The 21282-nt window shown below is 36.2% G+C and overlaps 1 protein-coding gene and 1 long non-coding RNA gene across 2 annotated transcripts; one reads left to right on the forward strand and one right to left on the reverse strand.

The window, feature by feature from the left end:
* Positions 1–949: 949 nt before the first annotated feature.
* LOC149270224 (uncharacterized) lies at positions 950–3946 on the reverse strand. Its single transcript, XR_016268468.1, has 2 exons — positions 3436–3946; positions 950–1457 (listed from the first exon to the last, which is right to left on the reverse strand). It is a non-coding gene; the product is annotated as an uncharacterized LOC149270224 (long non-coding RNA).
* Positions 3947–3998: 52 nt separating this feature from the next.
* On the forward strand, positions 3999–5271 carry LOC108609955 (uncharacterized). Its single transcript, XM_018001753.2, has 3 exons — positions 3999–4178; positions 4240–4882; positions 4933–5271. The coding sequence occupies exons 1-3, from the start codon at positions 4103–4105 to the stop codon at positions 5087–5089; spliced, it is 876 nt and encodes a 291-aa protein (XP_017857242.1). The 5' UTR covers positions 3999–4102; the 3' UTR covers positions 5090–5271.
* Positions 5272–21282: the final 16011 nt, after the last annotated feature.

The following is a 21282-nucleotide window of genomic DNA, read 5'->3' on the forward strand; positions in this document are numbered from 1 at the left end:
ATGAGTGCGTGTCGTGAGTGACAAAGCTACTTGATATAAAACTATGATTGAGTATTAAATATATATTTAGATCTCTTCTTATATATATTCTAATATATTGACATTGATATAAATAAATAATAAATGTCTACTCTATACTCAAGTTAATTCCATATGTAAGATCTTTACTTTGGTAAGTTAGATGTTAAGTGTATACATTTTGGAGTTATTACAATATTCATTTCATAAATAATGTCTCCTCTTTTTCCAAATTTCCGAAATCAGACCAGTACTTTATAGCACTACTATCATCAAGTTTTACAAAAATAAGATTCTTCCATGAATTTATTTTCGTTTCATGATAGCAAAAGATCATCTGCTCATCTCTAGTCATGATCATCCTTTAAATTTTATGGACATTTTACTCCACTTCCATCCGGTTACATCCCAGCTTTAATTCCTCTATTTGTCGTGTCACGCTGAGGCACGTGCTCACCTCTAGCCATTCAGTTCACCCCGTTGCATGGTTTCGTGCCACACACGTCGCCAGAGGAAATGCAGTGCAAACTTTTGCGCAAATTAACAAATTTTCAAATCTACTCGCACAACAAAAATATGTTCTATTTGCCTATGTCGCAGTTTGTTGTTGTTTATGCTGCTACCTTAATAGGGGGCGGGAGGCTGGGAGTGGTCGGGGCGTTGGGCACTCATGCCAGCATGGTCGAATTTTGTGGTCCAGCCGCAAATGCTACAAACAATTGTGTTTTTCTTTAGTAAATAATTCGACACAAGTTCGGACTTTGACATTTTTTGTTGCATGGAATTGCGGCATGCAAATTTAATTTGCCAACGCCTGCAGGCAAACCGGATCGTTATCGTTTCGTTCCCCAAGCCCACACACAAACACACACACACTCAAAATTTGATTAAATTATACATTTATATACACACACACACACATACATATTCATTCGAATTTGCTGCATATTAAATCGGAATTTATTTTTTCTTTTTTGTTTGCATTTTTTAAGTAATTTCTCAGATGTGAATTGCCGCAAATCTCGGGGCTCAGCTAAAGTAATTACATTTGAAATTGGCAAAGTCGAGTAAGCGAAGCAGTTTCTGTTGTTTTTCCCTTTTATCGAAATGGTTATTATGCCACCTTGGATTTATTGGCTCGTTTTTCCAATTGACAGTCAGACACGTCTGCCGTTCATACTTCATTTATATGTTGATGACAAAATTTGCAATGCAATCTTGGCCGCAGGCCTACTGGGAGACGCAACGAGACGCATTTATTGCGTATTTGCTAGCACCAAAACCAAACGTCATCTTAACGTGGCTTACGTTGCCACACTCAGCCACGTTCAGTCCAAGCAGCAGCTGGCTTTAAGAGCTGCCCGAAACGAGCTCCTTTCATAAGCCAACTGCCATGCACGTATGCAAAACGCGTGCCCGACAATTGTTTGTGAAGGCAGCTAGAAAAAATATGAAATTAGTTTTTTAGTATTTTTATTTGACTTGAGGAATGCACTGTGAATGGAGGGATAGATGTGGCTATATATGTGTATATACAGGAGGATATTTATATGAAGGCAATGATGAGTAGAGGCAGGAATACAATATAATAAAATATTTTACAGGCATACTTATATATAAATTGATTAAGAACTGAAACTTAAAACTTAAGGGAAAGATCTTGGTAACTTCCACACCTACATACCTGAATTTTATAAATAAAATGAATAAAAATTAAATAAAATACTAAAAATTTGACTAACAAAACAAACTTGAAGTATAATTGAAGGGTCTTCGAAATTTCCACATTTTCATAATTTAATTTTAATAAATGAATAAATAAATAAAAAAAAAATACTATAAATTTGATTAAGAAGCAAAGATTTAAAAATCTTCCAAGCCTACATAATTAATTTTATTAAATAAATAAAATTTATTTAAAGTAGTAGTAATAATATCAATTTTTATCAGAGCTTCGAGTAAAACTGTTATTCGCCATGCAATGCAATATGAATTTAATTTAAATCTGGAAAAAAAAATCAACAATTATTATATAATAATATATAAGAATTAATGAAAAATAATTAAATTTACAAAAAAAAAATAATTTTTAACTCATAATTTTTGTATTATATTGTATTAAAAATATTAATTTTTTAAAAATTGTGTTTTTTGCTGAAAGTTATTAAAAAATAAATATATATATAATTAATTAATTTTTTGTTTTTAATTTTTAATTTATGTTTTATTATTTTTTTTTTCAAGTTTTTTATTTTATTCTTACTGCTTTTCAAAATGTTAAATTGCTGCTAATTCTTAGATATCTTCATAGGCTAAAGTGCAAACCTATTTGCAGTTAATACCCTACATAAAAATGTTGCTGTTAATTGTGCTGACCCACAACTCATTTGTGGCGTTTGTTTGCGCCTCACTGTCCGTGCATATTAAATGCAAAGCACAATTTGTGAAGCGAATGTCATTTGAGATGCTTTTTCATTACCCAAGACAGACAGTTAGACGAAACGAGAGAGTGAGAGAGAAAGAGAGACAGAGACTACTGCTTTATAGTCAGCCCAAAAGTATGCAATATTTTTTTCTAGCTGCTGTCATAAAGTGCGCTGTTTTGTGCAAAGATTGCGCAATTGCAATGTACTTCAAATAGATTTTTAATAGTCCAACTGACAAACACTAAAGAAAGACAACATACACACGCAAATACACACACATGCACACACACATAAAGAGAGTGTAAATACAGAAGGAGCATCGTTTCATTGGGCTGGCAGTTGTTGCTCTCATGTCAAGCCTTTGTTGACAGTCGAAAACATTTATGCGATTTTCTCGTTAGATGCACAGAGCAAATAAAAATTTATGAAATACACACACAGACACACAGAAAAATGTTTGCAATATACTGCCATAAAGCATTTAGCAAGAGATAAAAACAAATTTGAGTTTTGTGTAGTTTGAGCAAATTTTGCAATTGTCAAAATGAATTAATGTTTAGCTGGTAAATTTGCTTTTGTTATCGGTTCGACTATGGAGCACATTTAAGGCCGATTGCATTTTAAATTACCCCAAGTAATTTGCTTGACCAACCACCAGCAGCAGCAGCAGCAACAGCAGCAGCAACAACAACAATAAATGTGGGTAATAAAGTGGCAAATAAATGAAATAAAGCCATTTGCCGACCGGTTTCTTCCGGCTTTTATTACAAAACACACTCCGAACTCCAAATAAAAGCGCATAAACTGCCAAACAATTGAGAATAGCTGAGAACAAGCTCTTTTAAGTGCTTACTGAAGACCAACACTGCAAACTACAATTCAATTTTCCGTTGTTTAAAGCCTTGCAGTAGCAGCTATCCCACAGTCCCACAGTCCCCCTATCCCAGCCCCAGTCCCAACTCCACACACACATAGCTCATCCAGTACTCACCCAAGAAACTCTGGGCTCGAGGATTACAGGCGAATTGCAAACGTCTTTGCATGTCTCGCATACACACACCCACACACACACACACACTCACACTCACGCTCAGCAAACTAATTTTATTGTATACCACATTCATGAGCATTCAGATCGCCTCAGACTCGCAGTCAAATTCACAATTCACTCCTCGCCCAGCTCCTTTTCCTCTGGCAATCGTGTGCAAAAATTTCTACAAGAAAATTGTTTAAGTGTTTCGTCTTAAGTGGCCTCATCTAGTCCAGTTGAAGGCCCTGCTTAGCCAGCGGCTTTAAGCCAATAAACAGCAGAGCAAATCGAGTAAAATTCTGCACAGCTTTTAAACTTGAAGTATTCTTTTGTTTACATGGCTTAAATAGTTTAGAAACCTTCAAGTGACGGTTGGTAAAGGTAATTTAACTTAATTTAAATTGAATTTGATAAAAATATATTTTTTGACACATTTTGCAACACTACATTTCTTTAGAGAAACTTTCAGTATGATATTGCATGCAGTTGGCAGTTTCTCGAATATTTCAAACAATAAAATCATAGCCGCTCAGTTGTCATAAGAATCAGCAGCTCAAGTAAATTATATCTACTTTGTGGTGTTTTTCTCTCCTTTTTTTTTCTGCAAAAAAGTGTCAGATAATATAAAATGCCATACCTTTTCCGCAGTCTCTTCTCGAATCGCTATAATACAAAAGTGAAGAATTTCTATGAGAAATATGAAGGTAAAATAAGAATATACATATATTCAAATAGAATTCCATATCAAGTATTAAACATGTTCAGCTGTGTGTTTGGCTATACCGAACATGGCGCCTATGCCGCGACCGCCCGCACTGCAGCCTCAGGGCAAGGCCTCGAGCCAAGCCTTCAAAATTGAGCACAAAGGCGCTGTCAAGAAGTTTCACTACGGCAACGGGGAGCCGAGCACCGATTGGCGCGCCGCCGATAATGTGCCCATTGTGGAGCGTCGTCGCATGGAGGAGGCCAGTGACATACAGCTGATGGATCTGGAATTGAATCCGAGTGGGGAGTTCAGCCATACCGTCTGGGAGGTGGAGCTGCCCGGCGAGGAGCTAGACATATTTGCCAATCAGCAGCCAGCTAAGAACGGAGTCACCCGGCTGGGCAGAATCAAGATGTTGACCAAGCTGAAAGGGCGACGCAAGAAGGCGGACATAGCCAAGCGAGCCGAGCTGCTGGCGCAGACCAAGCCACCAGCAGAGCCGGTCGAGCGGCCCAAGACGGAGCTGCCCAAGAAGCCAGCGGATCGACGTCGCCTCAAGCAGCCGGGCGAGCAATTCCTCTGCGACGATTGCAACAAGAAGTTCGACCACTCATGGATGCTGGTGGCCCACAAACGCACCCACACGGGCGAGAAGCCCTTCGTCTGCCCTGAGCAGAATTGCCAGAAGAGCTTCGCTGATCGGTAAGGCAACTATATCAATATATTTATGATATATATTTCTTATGTCACAGCTCCAATTTGCGCTCGCATCAGCGCACCATGGGCCATCATTGCTGGAAGTTTCAGTGCGGACAATGCGGCAAGTACTTCAGTCAGGAATGCTATCTAAAACGACATTCCCTGGATGCCTGCCGCAAATATCTGTTATCGGTGAGACTGAAGAAATAATAAGTAAGAGTTAATGATGAAACTCTTGATTATAGATACTTATAAATATATATGATTTATATATTAATATGTATAATTACAAGCACATATATATTTAGATTTAGCATCTACAACATCAAATAGAAAAGCTTATCTAAACTATGTAATGTCCCCAAACAGATTGTTGAACTTAATAATATATAATGAACTCTATATTGCTGAGTACTTTTTTTTCTTATCTTATAATATATTATGTTAATATTAAATTATGATGGCTGGCGGCCATTTAGAAATCAGAAATCAGACTTTACTTTTCACAAGTTTTTTAAGGAGCTGGACTCTGCTCTCAGATAGATATTTCATCAAGTTTAAAAATAGGACAAAAATATAGCTTAAATTTTGCATAAAGAAGTTAAAGATTAATAATGCTAAATGATAAGAGCTGGATTCTAATATAAGATGAGTATTTCGTCAATCATAATATATATACATAAAAACTTTCTGAGATAAAATGCTGGGTAAAGAAGATAAAGTTTATTAATGATAGATCCAGATTATGTCTCAAAAATTAATAGATCCAGACTAAGCCTCCAAAAGTTGTTCTCAAAAAATTACAAAATTTGAGTCTTATATGCTTATATATCGAACCTTATTCTATATCTTATTTCTAAGTATCTATCTCTATCCCGATTGATTCTTTATTTGCAATGCCATCTGTCGATTGCCCACAAATTCCTTCATATATTCTGCCATCTGTGGAAGTTGTGCTGCTTTGACACCTACTACAATATCGGCAAGCTGTTTAACATTTCAAAGAGAGTTGGCCAAGTTTTCGAGTGGCAGACACAATGCAATTTCGGCTTGATGCAACTAAATTGGCTCATTAGCAGACAAAGAGCCAAAGCCTTGGCCAGGCAGAAGTAGACTTTCAGCCGAATGGCCGAACTTTCAAGTGTTTTGCGCTAAATCAAACAAAAATGGGAGGGCGAAACTTTTGGCCATCCTCACACACACGCACACATACACACACACACACACATGCACTGTCGCGCACACTTCTTTGGCACAATTAATGATCGGAAGGGAGTTTTTAGTGCTTCGATTGCGGTTAACCTCGGCCGCTGTGTAAGCCCCACGCACTTGGCCACAATTTTGACGGCAGCAGCTGCACGGCCAAATGCAACGGTCGAAATGCAAACAGTTCGATGCCTGCTTTGCTACAGGGACTATGACAATGACAACAACAACAAGCAGTAAGAAGTTGTTAAGCGATGGTAGGCGAAGGTTTGATGCCCTGTAATGAAATGAAAATTTCGGCATTGGAAGCAGAGCGATAATGAAGTATAATTAGTTGAGGTATTTTCAAATTTAGAGTCTTTTACAGTTAATTTGAAGAGAAGTAATTATGAACAATAACATAATAACACAAAAATAACTAAATAATGTTTTTAAGATAATATAGAAATATAAATAAATAAAAATAAACAGCAACATAAATTGGACACACCACGTTTTCCGCAAATGTTGAATAGTTTCTATATTATTTGAGCTATAATCCTATAATTTTGTTCCAATAAACTCTACTATATTCTATAAATAAAACATTAATAAATAAAAATAATTCTGTATTCAGATTAATTAATTATAATTAATTAATATATATACATATATATTTTTTTAAGGTTCTCAAAAATATGGCCAAAAGTTGAAACAACAATCAAATGCGAATATGCAATGCATCATTTTAAAAAATAATTGCTAGATTCATTATCATTATTTTTTAAGTTGGCTGCCAAATTGATCTTTAACGAATATTATTATAACTAGAGAAAGATGTGTACTCTAATCTAAAATGAAAGAGTTAAACTTGCTTTGATCTTAAACTAGCTTTAAGAAATATCATAACAAAAGAAATGCCAACAAATGAAATGTCAGCTGAGTATAGCATCTAATGAGGAACGGAGTATTGTTAGAATGAGTTCTGCAAAGTCTTAAAGATTTATTCGGAAAGCTAAATAAGTATTTAAGCACTTAGGGTTTAGGCTAAGCTTACCAATACTTTCGTATAAAGAAGTTGACCTTGATATTTATAAATTGAAATATTATATATGCATGGAGTTGAAATATATAGTTGATTTACTATCCCAAGCTAAACCTTCTCCAAAGTCACAAATCTTGAATGCAAAGCAACAATCAATTCATTGACAGTCCATATTTATACGCAAAAAATCCAACGAACCCACCGTACTCATTATCTACAGAGTATTTCAAGATGAGACAGCATGGGTAATGCGTTAATTTATGGTCGCAAGATAAACAACGAGCAGACCAAAGCAATTGAACGTGAGCTGGGTGCGCTGGTGGGCAGTGGAGAGTGGGTGATGGAAGGTGGGGTGAGGGTAGTGAGCAGCAGGCGACAAATGATTTAAAGGCTTTGGTCAAGTATAAAACGTGTGGCCACTAAAACGCAATTACTTAAGAGTCACGACGAACAATGCCATGGCTCGACAAGTAGCCAATGGGCCAATATCTATTGCTGGCAATTGGCCAACAACAACAAAAAATAGAAAACGTTTTTTTTTCTGTCTTTCGGTTTTGTTATTAAATATTTGATGCTGTCGAGACGCGCGACAGGCGTCACATAATAAAATTGTAAAACACGAAATTTTATTGAGCTGCGAGCGAGCGCACTTAAGTTCGGCAAGAACGTGGCCAAATGGCCGGCAAAGTGAATTTTTATGCCACCCAAAACGCAGCATGCGACACGTTGCATGCAGCAAGCAGCGGCAACTGGGGCAGCAGCCACTGAGCTGAGCAGCTGCGTCTGTGGCACAGCTCAGCTCAATGTTGGCCTGTGCCACGTTGTCAACGTATTTTTAAACTAATTTGCCAACTGGGAGCCTTTCATTTGGCCAAAATATAGCTCTTTCTCCCTCTGTTTTCGTTTTGGCATGCAGCTAGTTGAGCCGTAAATTATTTTAGCATTTCATTTTAAGACTCGTAAACTGGCCGAAGAGTTGCCTAAAAGTTGGCCAATTCAATTCAATTACAATTTGCATTCAAATTTTTAAGATACACCAGAGCGTGTATATATAATTGAATAAGGGTATTCCCTAGTTGCAGTTTAATTTAATATCATTGCAGTGAAGCTGATAGCTGCTGAAACAAAGTGCCTAAATGATTTAACTAAACTAATGGAGATATTGAGAAAAAGCTATCCAAAACGAACTTTTGGCATGTTTACTTTGATCAAAAAATATTTTAAAATATATAAAGAAAGATCTATATATATTTCGCTTAATAATTCCCATACTTATACATAAATTTAAGTAATTAAATTATCAAAAATTTGCTACAGGATTTATAAGGCCAATGAACAGAGAGAGAGGATGAGGTGCATCAACGAGTCATACCGAATCTATCGATATATGTATATACAATTATTTTATAGCACTACAATAATACAATTTATGAGCTGTGGAAGGCTAATTGGTTTTTATACTCTCCTTCAAATTGCATTTTGATTTTCTTCCCTTGCTGACATTCTCCGGCGCTTTGATGATAATACAGTCAAGTCTTAATAATCTATAAGCCCCCGAATTCGGAATTTGCGATAAATCGATAGAGAACAATTTTTACCACAGCGGCGTTTTACATTATGAAATCACTTGATTATAAGAGCATTTCATATAATTTGTCATGGAATATAAGTCAGCTGCAGTTTGAAAATCATTTTTAAGTTGCTTGCCGACATGATTCACTTCAATGAAATTTAGTCAACTGAATTCAGTCAACTAACGAATAAAACTCCAGTTTAAGTCTTTAATTGCTGTTTACGTCTAATTCAAATCTTAAGTTTACGCTGATAAGCTCAGCACTTTGAAATAGCTCAAGACCAGCATTTACTGAATCAACCTACATACTATGTTATATTATATTATATTAAGCCTAGTCATACAAAAACTTTATGTGCTGTTAGCAAAAAAAAAAATACAAATAAACCAAATTTATAAAAATTATCAATATATCAATTTTTGTATTAAAAACCTAATTTCTTTTTTCTTAGTTTTTATTTTCTATTTTAAATTTGAACCGAATCAAATCCAAACTCAAACTTGATTCATTATTGGTAAAGTCTAGAGCTTTAATGTGCTTTAAAGCTTGGGTTGATTTCAGTGCTGCGAAAGCTTCTCGCACTGATATTTTTCAGCGGTAGCCAAACAAAATGAATTCGTGTTTAAAAATATTTAATGAGAGAAACTTTACTTCAGTATTTTATTTATTATTTTTTTTTTTTTTATATATATAAAAATAATTTAATTTAATAGTTTTTATATACATATATTCGCATATTCATCTATCAACTAAAATCCTGTAAGAGCAATAATTTATTTATACTGTCAACAAGCCAGCCCCAACCTTCTGTCTGCTTTTAGTTGTCGTTGTTGTTGTTGTTGTCGTCTACTAAAATGTCAGCAAAGTTAAAATGTCGAATGCCGTTTATTAGCGCATTTCGTCCTGCAGGTGATGGTTGTTATCAAGAAAGCGCCAAGCGATGCTAAATTTGCGGTTGATGAAAAGAAAACGTCAGCAACGGCGCATCCCGGCGAAAATTTATTACCCACCGAGTAGCTCACGGCACGTGCACACACCTTAAGCTGCATTTAAGCCACTCGCATATCTTTGGGAAAGACTGTTGTAGTAGTTGAGCACATAGGAGTTTTACTTCCCGTAGACGTCTTACCATTTTGTCGCATCCACGTCGGAACTGGTTACCTCAATGGATCTCGTTGGTAGGGCATGCGTTTTATGTCAGACGTATTCCGACGCATTGGCATTGGCACTGGCATTGCCGGCAAAGATCTGGCCACAAAGTGAACCTCTGGCGGCCCAAAGCACGCCTTCAGGCAAAACAAACATGATTATAGCTATAACACATACGAGCATTACAATATATATCAATGGCATGTGCAGTGTCTCATTCTCCTCATTCATATATATCCAAAGATCCTGCAACTGCTGCAAGAAATCCATTTTCACCCAGATGAACTTAAAACCGTAACTGAGACACAGCCGATTGCTATAGTTCAGTTAAACAAGCGACCGACTCATATATAACATATACATATATATAACATAATGCGACTCATTTGTGGCTTTGAGGCGAAGGTCTGTGAATCAGTACAGTAATCACCAGCTATAATAAAATGAGAAAACCTTTTCAAAGCAATTATTTAGCTCGGGTGCTGTGTAGATTTGCAGTAGCTTATCGACTTGGTATTTATATATAATTTAGTATACCCTATATTAATGCTAAATACTATTAGAGTGTATATTGGCCATAAGATGAACTGAGCCGCAGCTTTTATCTATATAGTAATAATGATTGGACTTTTTTAGTAACCAAAAATTTAGAATATGATAAAAAAAATTTTTCTAAATTTTTACAGTTTTTAACCATATCCTGCAGAAGAGCTTCATGTTTTACATAAAAGGTCATATGGAGCACATCTATTTATGGCTTAAAATAATACATTGCAATGTATATCTCCCTTTATAAAGTCGTACAATATTTTTTTATATAAAAGGTTTGCATATAAATGTATAAAAGGTAATCGCAAAACTAATAAATTAATTATTTATATGTATATTAAATATAGCTGATCCTTTTGCAAATCAATTTCATTTCCAAACATAGACATGTCTTAGCGTTTTAGGGTATATACAAACCGACTACATTTTAATTTCTGCAGTTTCAAAGCTAAGCTAATGAATATAATTTAGCTAGAATACATTTTTATAAACTATTTTATTTATATATTTGTAGTTAATTATACATATATTTTTTAAATGTATTAAAGATTATAAAATATTGTATTTATATTTTTGTATTTAATTATACATATATTTTTTTAATTTATTAAAGATTTAAAAAAAATGAATCTTGAATCAATATAAATATTAATTTATGACTATTAAATTAAAGATATTCTAAATACTTATAGTGAGCTATAGAAATGAAAGTCTTTCAATGCACAATTTAAATAAACTTTAATTATATGCGGATGCCTTGATAATCGTTCAGGAAATATGGACAGTTGAATAAAATACTAAGCTATGCTAATTTTATGAATGCGCCTCTTACATTCTTTACTTATATTATTCATGTATTTATAAGAAATCTCTCTCTTTGGTCTATTGGTCTATTGTCATGCTTTTGTGTTATATAAATATTTTCAGGGTTTGAAGACATGACAATCTTGGATTAACTATTTCTCCCACAACCCCTAACAATTTTTGCTGAGTCATTTCGCAGTTGACCTTCTGAGCAAATAGATCCATGAATCGTATGATCTTTGGTTTCTATACATATATAAATATATATAGTTCATTCATTCTTGGCTTCTTTTCGCACACCGAACAAGCACTTCGAAGCAGTAAAGCACGATTAAAACATTCTTTTAATTTTGCATTTTTTTTAAGATTTAATTAATTTAATGTGGTTATGCATGTGGCTCTTAGTCTTTGCTTATTATTTATAGGCGCTTTTCTCTCTGAGATTTCACAGAGACTTTCCATAAATGTACTTCAAAGTAGCTCAGATACTTTAACTTGGCTTCAAAGTTGTAAAACTTAACAGCTGTTTGAGTGTAATTACATTTTTTCACTCGATTCACTTGGTTTGAAATATATATACTATATTTTATTTTGCAATAAACATTATATTCTTTGTACTCTATAGTCGTCTTATTGCTATTTTTAATTGGATATTTTTAATAATAGTCGCATTGTCGATTCTGATGGATTTGTCGAATGCTTTCGGTTTGTTCGTTGCCGGCCCAAACTCTAGTATTCGACCTGTCGATCCACGCTCGGCGACGGCATTCACGCACCGTTAGATAACAGTAATAGGCACAGCCGGTCAGCAGTATGAGGGCCGCCATCACGGATGGTATTAGATACAGCATGCTAATGCAGAAATGCTTATGCTCCAGCCATTCCAAAATTGCTGTCGCATTCATTTTTCCCAGAGAGAGGCAGCGAAGACGGCCTGCTCGAGAGCTGTACAGAAACTGAGGCCGCTTGGCGTCGACTTCAGTCAATGCAAAATTTAACTATACTGTAAAATATACTATATATAGTATAGAGTGCATATGTGTGTGTGTATATGATTCATTTGTGTGTTGAGCTTGTTCTCTGCTGCAGCTTGGCAAATCTTTCATTATCGCCAAACGGCTGACGCATTTATATTGCCAGTGGGATTGTGCGCCAGTGGGAATACCCTGTACATGATAAACAAACAGCCAGACAAATGAGTGGAGCCCTCAATAGCGCAACTCCTCAAAGTTCGTTCGCGTTTCAGACAAAACTCAATTCAACTTTGAAATTGTTCGACGCGTCATGGCCTGTCGCTGACTTTTGATGCTTTATGATGAAGTAAAAAATCAACAACAGCAACAACAACAACGATATGTGCTAAACAACAACTTCGTATATGTAGAGAGAGTCAGCTCATATTTATGCTTCTGCTGCTGGATGTTGCCTGAGCAAAGTTTTTGATTAATTTAAATTTAACCACAGCTTTTTATTATTATTATGTTGCAGATAGCTTGAAGCGAGTGTATTTATTTATATGCTTTTTATATTTATTTACAGTACAATATTATCTTAAACTATATATGTACGAAAAATATTCTAAGCTAAATGAATATTAAAATATTATATGAATTGGATTGGCTTTGGATGAATGCATATTATATTTATTTAATTTTATTTAATTTTAATAATTACAGCACACATAATATCTAAAAATATATGAATATTAAAAATATTCTAAGCTTTGGAAGTAATATAACAATCTAACATTTAATTTATGACTTCAAGTTTTTACAAACTTTTTTTATAATTCATAAAAATCGTTTTCCATAATATTTGTTAAAATTATAGTTGAAAATTAAATGTCCAGATAATAAAAAAGTAAATACCTAATCGATAACAAAAAAGGAATATTTATCGCTTTTTTATATCAAACTCTATCTGCTCATGGTTTATAAAGATTTACTAAAAAAAATAAAAAAGAAATAAATAAAAAATATCGAGGCTTTATATCTTCTAAGATCTGCCTTCACATTATCAATGGGCTTATGGTATAAAAAATGTTTTAGAAAGCTTAACAATAGATACAAGTAAAGGTTATGCAACTGTTTTTATAATGATGCTAAACAAAAATTTATTAAAACATTTTTTTTTATATTTACCTACAAAAATATTTATATATAAACTTATTTTTTATTGATTTATTTATTCAAAAATTTGCTGTTCAATTTTTACCATTTTTTTTAAACATGTATAACTGAGCAATCGCTGACCAAAGAAGAAAAACTTTTGGCTTTTTCTGGTTTTACCAAATCCTTTGTATGGCAAAAATCTTTTTGGCGCAAAATTGTTTAGCCAACTATTTTCGGATTTGGGTATATACATATATATAGCGTTCGTCATTTTATTATAGACACATATATATATATATATATATATATATATATATATATATATATATATATATATATATATTTATATATATATATAGATGTGTTTGTATTCGTGCCTGTGTCTATGTGCGTGGCACTCGTAGCTGTGGAAATAAGTTTTGAGCGCACAACACACAAAGGAAATTTCGCATTCAATTTCGCAGGTGTTTGAGTCGATGTCTGCAGTTGTGCCAAGGTATGTATGGGTATATGTGTGTGTGTGGGTGTTGTGTGTGAGCTCTTGTGCGTTGTCTGCCTTTGCCGATTGAAGCGCACGCGAGTTGCATTAAAGTGAATTCCCGTTAACTATTGAACTGCCAGCATAGAACTGAAGTCGGTTTAAGGTATTAGCTTTTTTAGTTTTGTTGAGTCTCCTCGCATTTCCGTATTAATATTAATTATGTTACCATGTCACTTCTTTTAGCTATAGAAATATCTTTATATTCTAAAATTTATCTATGTCTTTAAGAGAGCTTCTATGTGTGTTTGAAGAGCCCCTTCTATTCATATATAATATAGAAGCATTACTAGCTTTTGCACTCTACTGCTTGACCCTTTAAATTATAATTCATAAAATGATTTACTTCCAATTTTAAGCACTTAAAATGATCTATTTGGTTTATTGACCAGCAAATATGTGTAACTGAGACCCGCATTAAAAGTTCTAAAGCGACGCACGAAGGCAGAACGAGGGGCATTGCCTTGCCACAAGTTTTGTAATGTTTGTTTATTTGTTTATAGACGACCCAGTGCACTTGCTTTTCCATTTTTAGTACCATGAATTCAATGCAAATGTTTTACAAAGGGTATATTAGTTATGTTTATGTTACGTGTGACTTAGCTTCTCAAACAAATCTTGCAAATCTTTCAAGTTAGAGCAAAATTACCAATATTTCAGATATGTATAGGGTAATCCCTTCCATATACCCCTGAAACCCTTTTAATTTATTAAATTTGTGCTTTATATATTCCTTAAATAAGTAACCACAGGGTATCTTCAAGTCAACCATACCAAGTCTTAGTTACATCTATTTTATTTGAGGTTTTCTATATACATACCTTCGAATATTCTATTCATGCCCTTTAAATTTGCATTAATATTTTCTAATAAGTATCAACAGGGTATCTTCACGTCGTCCCTTTGCTGGGCCTTAGTTCTACCCACTTCATTTCTTAGATTTTGCTATATATATTCCTTCGAAAATTCTATTTATGCCCTTCAAATTTTGACTTAACATCCTAAAATAAGTAGCCACAGGGTATCTTGAAGTCGACCCCTGCCAGGCCTCACTTCCACCCATTTCACTTAACTGGCATTTGCTATATACATACCTTAAAATATCCCATTCATGCACATCAAACTTTACATATACAATTATCACAATACAAGTAACTACAGGGTATCTTCCAGTCACCCCTTGCCTGCGCTTACTTCCACTCACTGCTCAACAGTTTTGTCAAACGTGTTGCATACTCTGTGGCTGCCACAGCTGCTTGTTGTCGCGATAATATTGTCGATAATGATGGCTGCCACACAGACACATTATCTTGCCATGCCCCTCCCCCTACCTTCCCCTACCATCTGTCCGCCTCCTAATAACTTCTCCAGTAATTAGATGCACAAGTTAGTTACAGCGCGTGTGAAATTAATTAAAAACTTTCGCTGCTTAAATTTGCAGTGCGAAATTTAAGCGGAAAAACACAATCAACAAAAGAAAAACTTGCCACAGCAGACGGACACGGAAAACTTGTGCGGCAGAGTCAAGTGGCAAGTGGCAAAAGCTTGTTACACTTACCGCATAAATCTGCCACAAATAGCTCTCATGCACTCTCCATCTCCCACACTCTCCCTCTCTTTCTCGCTATCTGTCTCTGTCTCCTTCAATCACTCCCTCTCTCTCTCTCTGTTAGTGCCTTCTGTTTACTGATTGTCTATCATCGAAGGACATCATGCAGTGTCTATCATAAGTTTTTATACACTTTCAAAGGGCTTCACGAATCTGGCTAGGAATGTGAGACATCTGATTAAAAAATATTATATGTCTATATTCTTCTTGATAAGAATGAACAGCAAAGTGATTATAATGCTGTAGGTCTCTGCAGAGAATGAACTCTGAATTCTGAATTCTTGGTTAGATTTTTGGAATAGGAGCAATCAAAGTGTTTATATCCTATTTAGATTATGTAACGAGGATGCTGTACCACTCGACAAAGCTTCTTATGCAACTTTACATATTTGTATTTAGTTTACAACAACAATAAAAATATCTATATAAATTAAATTGAACTCTAAAATTTAAAAAAAAAAAAAATAAAATAAAATAAAAAAAATAACTGAATAAATAAGTGGAATAAAAATATATTCTTATAATATAATAAAATATAATACATTCATAGAGTAAGATAAAACGACTTCAGCGATATCGTGTAAATTTATTATAAAACAAAATGTTTAAGTTTTTCCAACTATTAACAAAAATATTATTTTTATATATTTTTACGTACATAACAAATGTTGATCATCATAGAAAATGCCAATATAGCATTATATAGAAGCATCAGGTTAGAACTATTCCTCGTATAACGTATGTACGATTAATGTGAAGAAAATTGTGGCCCCGAGACAAACCGTCGTTATATCCGGATTCTGCTGTACATATTTTTTGTATCCTTTTATAGAGAGATTCCTCAATTCTTTTAGGATTCTTTACATTTATAAACACACATCTGTCTATAGATATGTAGCTCTCTCTCAAAGGGCATTACACATTCGTCTGTTCATTCTTTTGGCTCTCTTTTATTCCTGGTTTCAACTTAACTTTTGGACAACAGCTCGGCATTCCTTTTGGCATTGTTTTCGCTTCGGAGAAGTCTTGGATATGCTTCTCTTGCTGCTGTTGCTATTGCTGCTGCGTATTTATGGCATGCCACAAACGTTTATCTAAACTACATAAAGCAATAAAAGTTAAAAGTCAAATAACTGTACGGTACTTCAAGTTCCACTTGTTGTTGTTATTGTTTGTATTGCTTGCCCCATGTTGCAAGTGCTCGCTCCCCCTCCCCACAGCTCGTGGGGATCTCTGCATTTTGGCCAGCCCTTTGGGAAGCTGAGGTAAAACAAGTCTCGACAACGTGCTAAGGTCTGTAACAACTGCATGGGGCCCCTACAGCTACTGAATGGGGCTAATGGAAAGCGATAAAGATGGGAGAGAGTGAAACTTGGCTAGAGATAATGGGGGACATGTTGATAGAGTTTATTTAGTCTAATAAAAATATATATAATTTATACAAAATTCAATTATTTTTTTTTTTTTTTAGTATTTTTTATTATTTAAGTATTTGAGTAAAATATTATTTATGGCTAATGTGAGAGCTGAGAGCAGCGCATTCCCTGCATCCTGCTAGCCGATTCGGTTTGCAAACTTTCAGCAGTTTATGTATCTGTTTACAGTTACAAGCTGTCGATGCGGGGTGCTGCAGCTACTCTTTCTCCCTCGTAGGGTCGTGGGCGAGCGTGGCGTATGTGGCACGTCAGCGCTAGTCGCTGTATCCTTTTAATCCTTTTGGCATTGCATTGAGTTTGATTTCACACGCGAGCACAGAAACAATAATATTATGCCACAAACACTCGACGCCAGCGAACATGGCCATGTAATCACACTTGAGCCGGCAGCAATGGTCGATCCCATGCCAACAACGGACGGCCTCGCCCCCGTCCTGGCACTACTCCTGCTTTGGTTAGACGTCAGAGGCAGACGCCATGCCCAGAGTCGCACAGTCAACGAGATTGCGAAACTTCATTATGTGTCCGTTTGGCAGGCAGAGCAGAGAAGAGTAGAGCAGAGCAGAGAAGAGTAGAGCAGAGACCCAGTTCCAATCCCAATAACCGGGCACAGGCGATGCCAGATCTTTTTCATTTCTATTTCTGGTTTGGCTTTGTTCTCGCCTCTGCCTGCGTTGGAATACCCTGGAGACTTACTTGTAGGGTATACTATAGTTTAGCCATTATATATTGAGTAAATATCTGCGAGAATTCCAAGGATTGCTATGGGAGCTACAGAAGCCGAATTTGACCATAACCTGCATTAGTATAATTCCGTTTCACTAATTAATTTTCATTAATATCATTATTATCGGTTCAGTACGGGAAATTTTCTCATCGCTTCCCCTATATACCATATGCATTGTTATGAAACACCATTTTAGGAGCACATAATGTACTTATTAAGCATTAATTTAACCTTGTCTTATAGATCGAATTATCAATGAGGATCGATTATTGTGCATATACATTCAATAAATGTTAAATATAATTATTTGTAATTTTAAATTGCACATTTCCAGATATTTGGTATATTTTAAAGTGTATTTCGGAGACTTGCCTTCTTTTCTTCTCACTCTCATTTTAGGATTCTTTTTCATCACTCTCTCAATATCTGTGTAACTCTATTGCTCAATCTATTCCTCTTGATTTTAATTAAATTAAACTAAATTCAGCCTTTCTCTCTCGATCTCGCTCTCTCTTTCTCATTCTTTCTCTCTGCCTCTCTCTCTCTATCTATCGATCTAGATTATCTTCTCCTCCTGTTCTGTTAAGAGACAGAGACAATCTCTCTCTCTCTCTCTCTCTCTCTCTCTCTGTCTTTCTCTTCACATACATTTCCTTTCTTCTCTTACTACCTCCCTCCCTCCCCTCTCTGACTCTCTCTCTCTCTCTTTTAGTTTCCCTTTCTTTTTATCACCTTCTCTTTCTGGCTCTCCATCTTATGATTGATTATCTTCCTTCACATTCATCTCAACTTCTCCACATTTCCCGCTCTCTCTTTCCTGCTCTCTGGTTTTCTCATCGTTTATCTCCTGCTAATTACTTGAATAAGCTATACACGTATTTTGATTAATACAGGGTATCTCCAAGTCGCCCTCCTGTCAGCTTCTTCCTCCGCGTGTTGTTGTTCTTTTTCGCTGGCATTGAGCTTGAAAATGTGTTTATTTGCAGCGACCCCAACGACATCGGCATCGGCTTCAAGTGCTGCCATAAAATCGCTGAAGCCTTCCGACGCAAAACAAGCTGCGATGCGTATGTGTGTGTGTGTCTGAGTGTGTGCGTGTGCACCTGCGTGTGTGTGTGTGTGTGTGTGTGTGGGTTTTCAGTTGCCGTCTCGACTGCAATTGTTGTGCTGTGTTTTTGTTATCTTCCGACTGGCTGTAAGGAATGCTAATGCCATGCCATAAGTACACCTCAGGTGTGGGCTCCAGCTTCCACTGGCACGCCCACCTGTCGCCCGCCCGCTGCTGCAGGTTTTTGGCGTTGTTTTACTTATGCTGATGACATTTGCTGCGTTATTTCTTAACTAGCTTTGACTTCAATTCCAAATGCAGTTGAGACCCGGGCAACGTGTGCGGCTGCCAAATGAGCTGCCTAACGCATTCGCCTGGCTTATCTCTCTCTCTCTCTCTCTCTCTCTCTCTCTCGCTCCCTTTCGATCTCCCGCTCCACTAATATATATCAAGGCACTCAAACTGATTGCATTTAGGGCTGGCAAGCCAGGTGACGACTGCATTATGAGTCCACTTGCAGCGTCACGTTCCACCGGACGAGTGTCCTGGACACAGGATACGGCAGCATGTCCGTTCTCTGTGCTCTGCTGTTTGTTTTCCAGCCGTTGCGCTCGTGCGGCCTTTTAATTGTTTTATAGTCCCAAAGCAAAGCACCTGGTAACTGGTCCAAGTGGCCTCCATCAGTGTCCAAGCGATTGTTGGGCGTGAAGTCTAAGGGAAGCTCAGCTAATTGATTTCCTAATGTTCATAAGAAGAGAGAAAACGTGAGAGGAAAGAGGGGAAAGAAAATGAGAAGGAACTATGAGGAGATAGAGATGGACAGCTGGGGAATGAGAATGGGGGAGATATGGATTCAAAATCTATAATGAAAGTCTAATTGACAGGTTCTTCAACAAATATTATCTATATCATTAAAGTAAGAGACGAAGAAGGGGAAAAAGGAAGATACACACAAGGAGAGAGAGAGACGGTGTAAGATTAAGCCATCTAGAGAGTTTCAACTCAAGTTCAGTCAATCGTTTTACAAATGGAAAAGAGAGAGAATGATTGTTGGGTAGAAGTAGCTGAGCGAGAAAGAGAATAAGAGAGATACAGAGGGAAATGGATTAGGAGTCAAGCAAAAACTATATTTATTAGAGCGATATGAAAACCTTTTTAAATTATATTTATAAGAAGCAAAGAGGAGAGTGTGAAAGGATGAGAAAGAGAAAGAGAGAGAGAGGGAGACAATGGGGATGAAAAAGGGAGAGAAAGAGAGCAAGAGAGGGAGATAGGGAACAAAAAAGAGAGAAGTAGAGAAAGGGAGATAGAAGGAGAGAGCTAGAAAGAGAGAGAGACAGAAAAAAAGTTTAACCACCTGTATATAGCTGAATGGAGAGATATTGATAAAGCTAAGCAGAATATATGAAGTTCAAATAAATATGTTCACAATGCTCATAAGAAGTGGGAAGGAAGTAGGGGTGAGAGAGAAATATAAGGATACAGAATAGGCAAGAAGTGAAAATTTTAATTATTCTATTTTTAACTTTTCAATACATAAACGAAAATTATTAAGAGTAAGCACAGAAATGGAGAAAAATACAAAATATCGACTCATATTTATATTTTAGTAGAAGTAAACCAGAAAACTCAGGGCCTCTTTCTATAATTGAGCTATATTATGCCTACATTTATGGTTCTCCTAAATAATTATTTCCCACTCATTTCCCTATTTCCCCTCTTCACGCTGCTCGTCTGCATTAAGTATATAATTCTCTAAAAATATTTAAAATATTTAATAAAATTAAATAATACAAAAAATGCTCAAGTTAATTTAAACTTAATTTAATAGAGCTCATAGAAAATAAAACAGATACTAATATAATACATAATATATACATATTTATCCACTGGCCAATTGAATTCTCACTCACTCAGCCACTTTTCAGCCCATTCAGAATTGATTGATTGAATGATTGCCCATTAGCCCATTTGCCCATTCGCCCATTGCCCCTTCACCCACTGCCTGTTGCTGTAATCCCGCAGATTACTTGAGGATTATGAGACGCGCCGATTTGGCCGGGCACAGCGATGCATATGCAGTGGACTGGCAGACAGCATGGGGATCAGCCGTGGAAGCGCGCATTCAGTTGCTGACGTTTAATTACAGTGGGCGGATGGGTGGATGGGTGGTTAGGCCGTGGGTGGGTAAATGTAAACGCAATTGTGGGGCCAGCAATTTGTTGCATGCGCACGTAACTCAAATGCCAAACACCTGCAGTTAACACGTTCCTCCAACGTTTACAGCGGGCAAACAAACAGCGAGTGGAGTGGCCGGTGGGCGGAGGGCGGAGGGCGGACGGCGTGGACGGAGGGTGGCCGATGCAAAAAGCGTATCCAGACAGGCGCCTCGGTAAAACTGCACTTAAGTCAAACTTGCCAGACAAGTGGCAGGCAGAGGTCTGGGAGGTCTGGGCTTTGTGTGCGTGTGTGTGTGTGTGTAAGCCGGTCCAAATGGGCCGCTGACGTGGCCGTTTAACGAGCGCCCTTTGGGTGTAAAATTTCATTAGGAACTAAACGCTTTTCATTTGCGCATTTCGTCGACGCTTTCTTATGCTAATTCTTGGCACTGGACACTTAGTTGATTGG

This window comes from Drosophila arizonae, chromosome 2, assembly GCF_054131065.1.
Source record: "Drosophila arizonae isolate 15081-1271.41 chromosome 2, UAZ_ARI_1.0, whole genome shotgun sequence".
Classification (NCBI taxonomy): domain Eukaryota; kingdom Metazoa; phylum Arthropoda; class Insecta; order Diptera; family Drosophilidae; genus Drosophila; species Drosophila arizonae.

Excerpts from the sequence above, each read along its gene's own strand:
- LOC108609955 (XM_018001753.2), top strand. The coding sequence starts at position 4,103 with ATGCCATACCTTTTCCGCAGTCTCTTCTCGAATCGCTATAATACAAAA. Across the intron at positions 4,179-4,239 it reads TTTCTATGAGAAATATGAAG|CTGTGTGTTTGGCTATACCG; the intron begins GTAAAATAAGAA and ends AAACATGTTCAG. Across the intron at positions 4,883-4,932 it reads CAGAAGAGCTTCGCTGATCG|CTCCAATTTGCGCTCGCATC; the intron begins GTAAGGCAACTA and ends CTTATGTCACAG.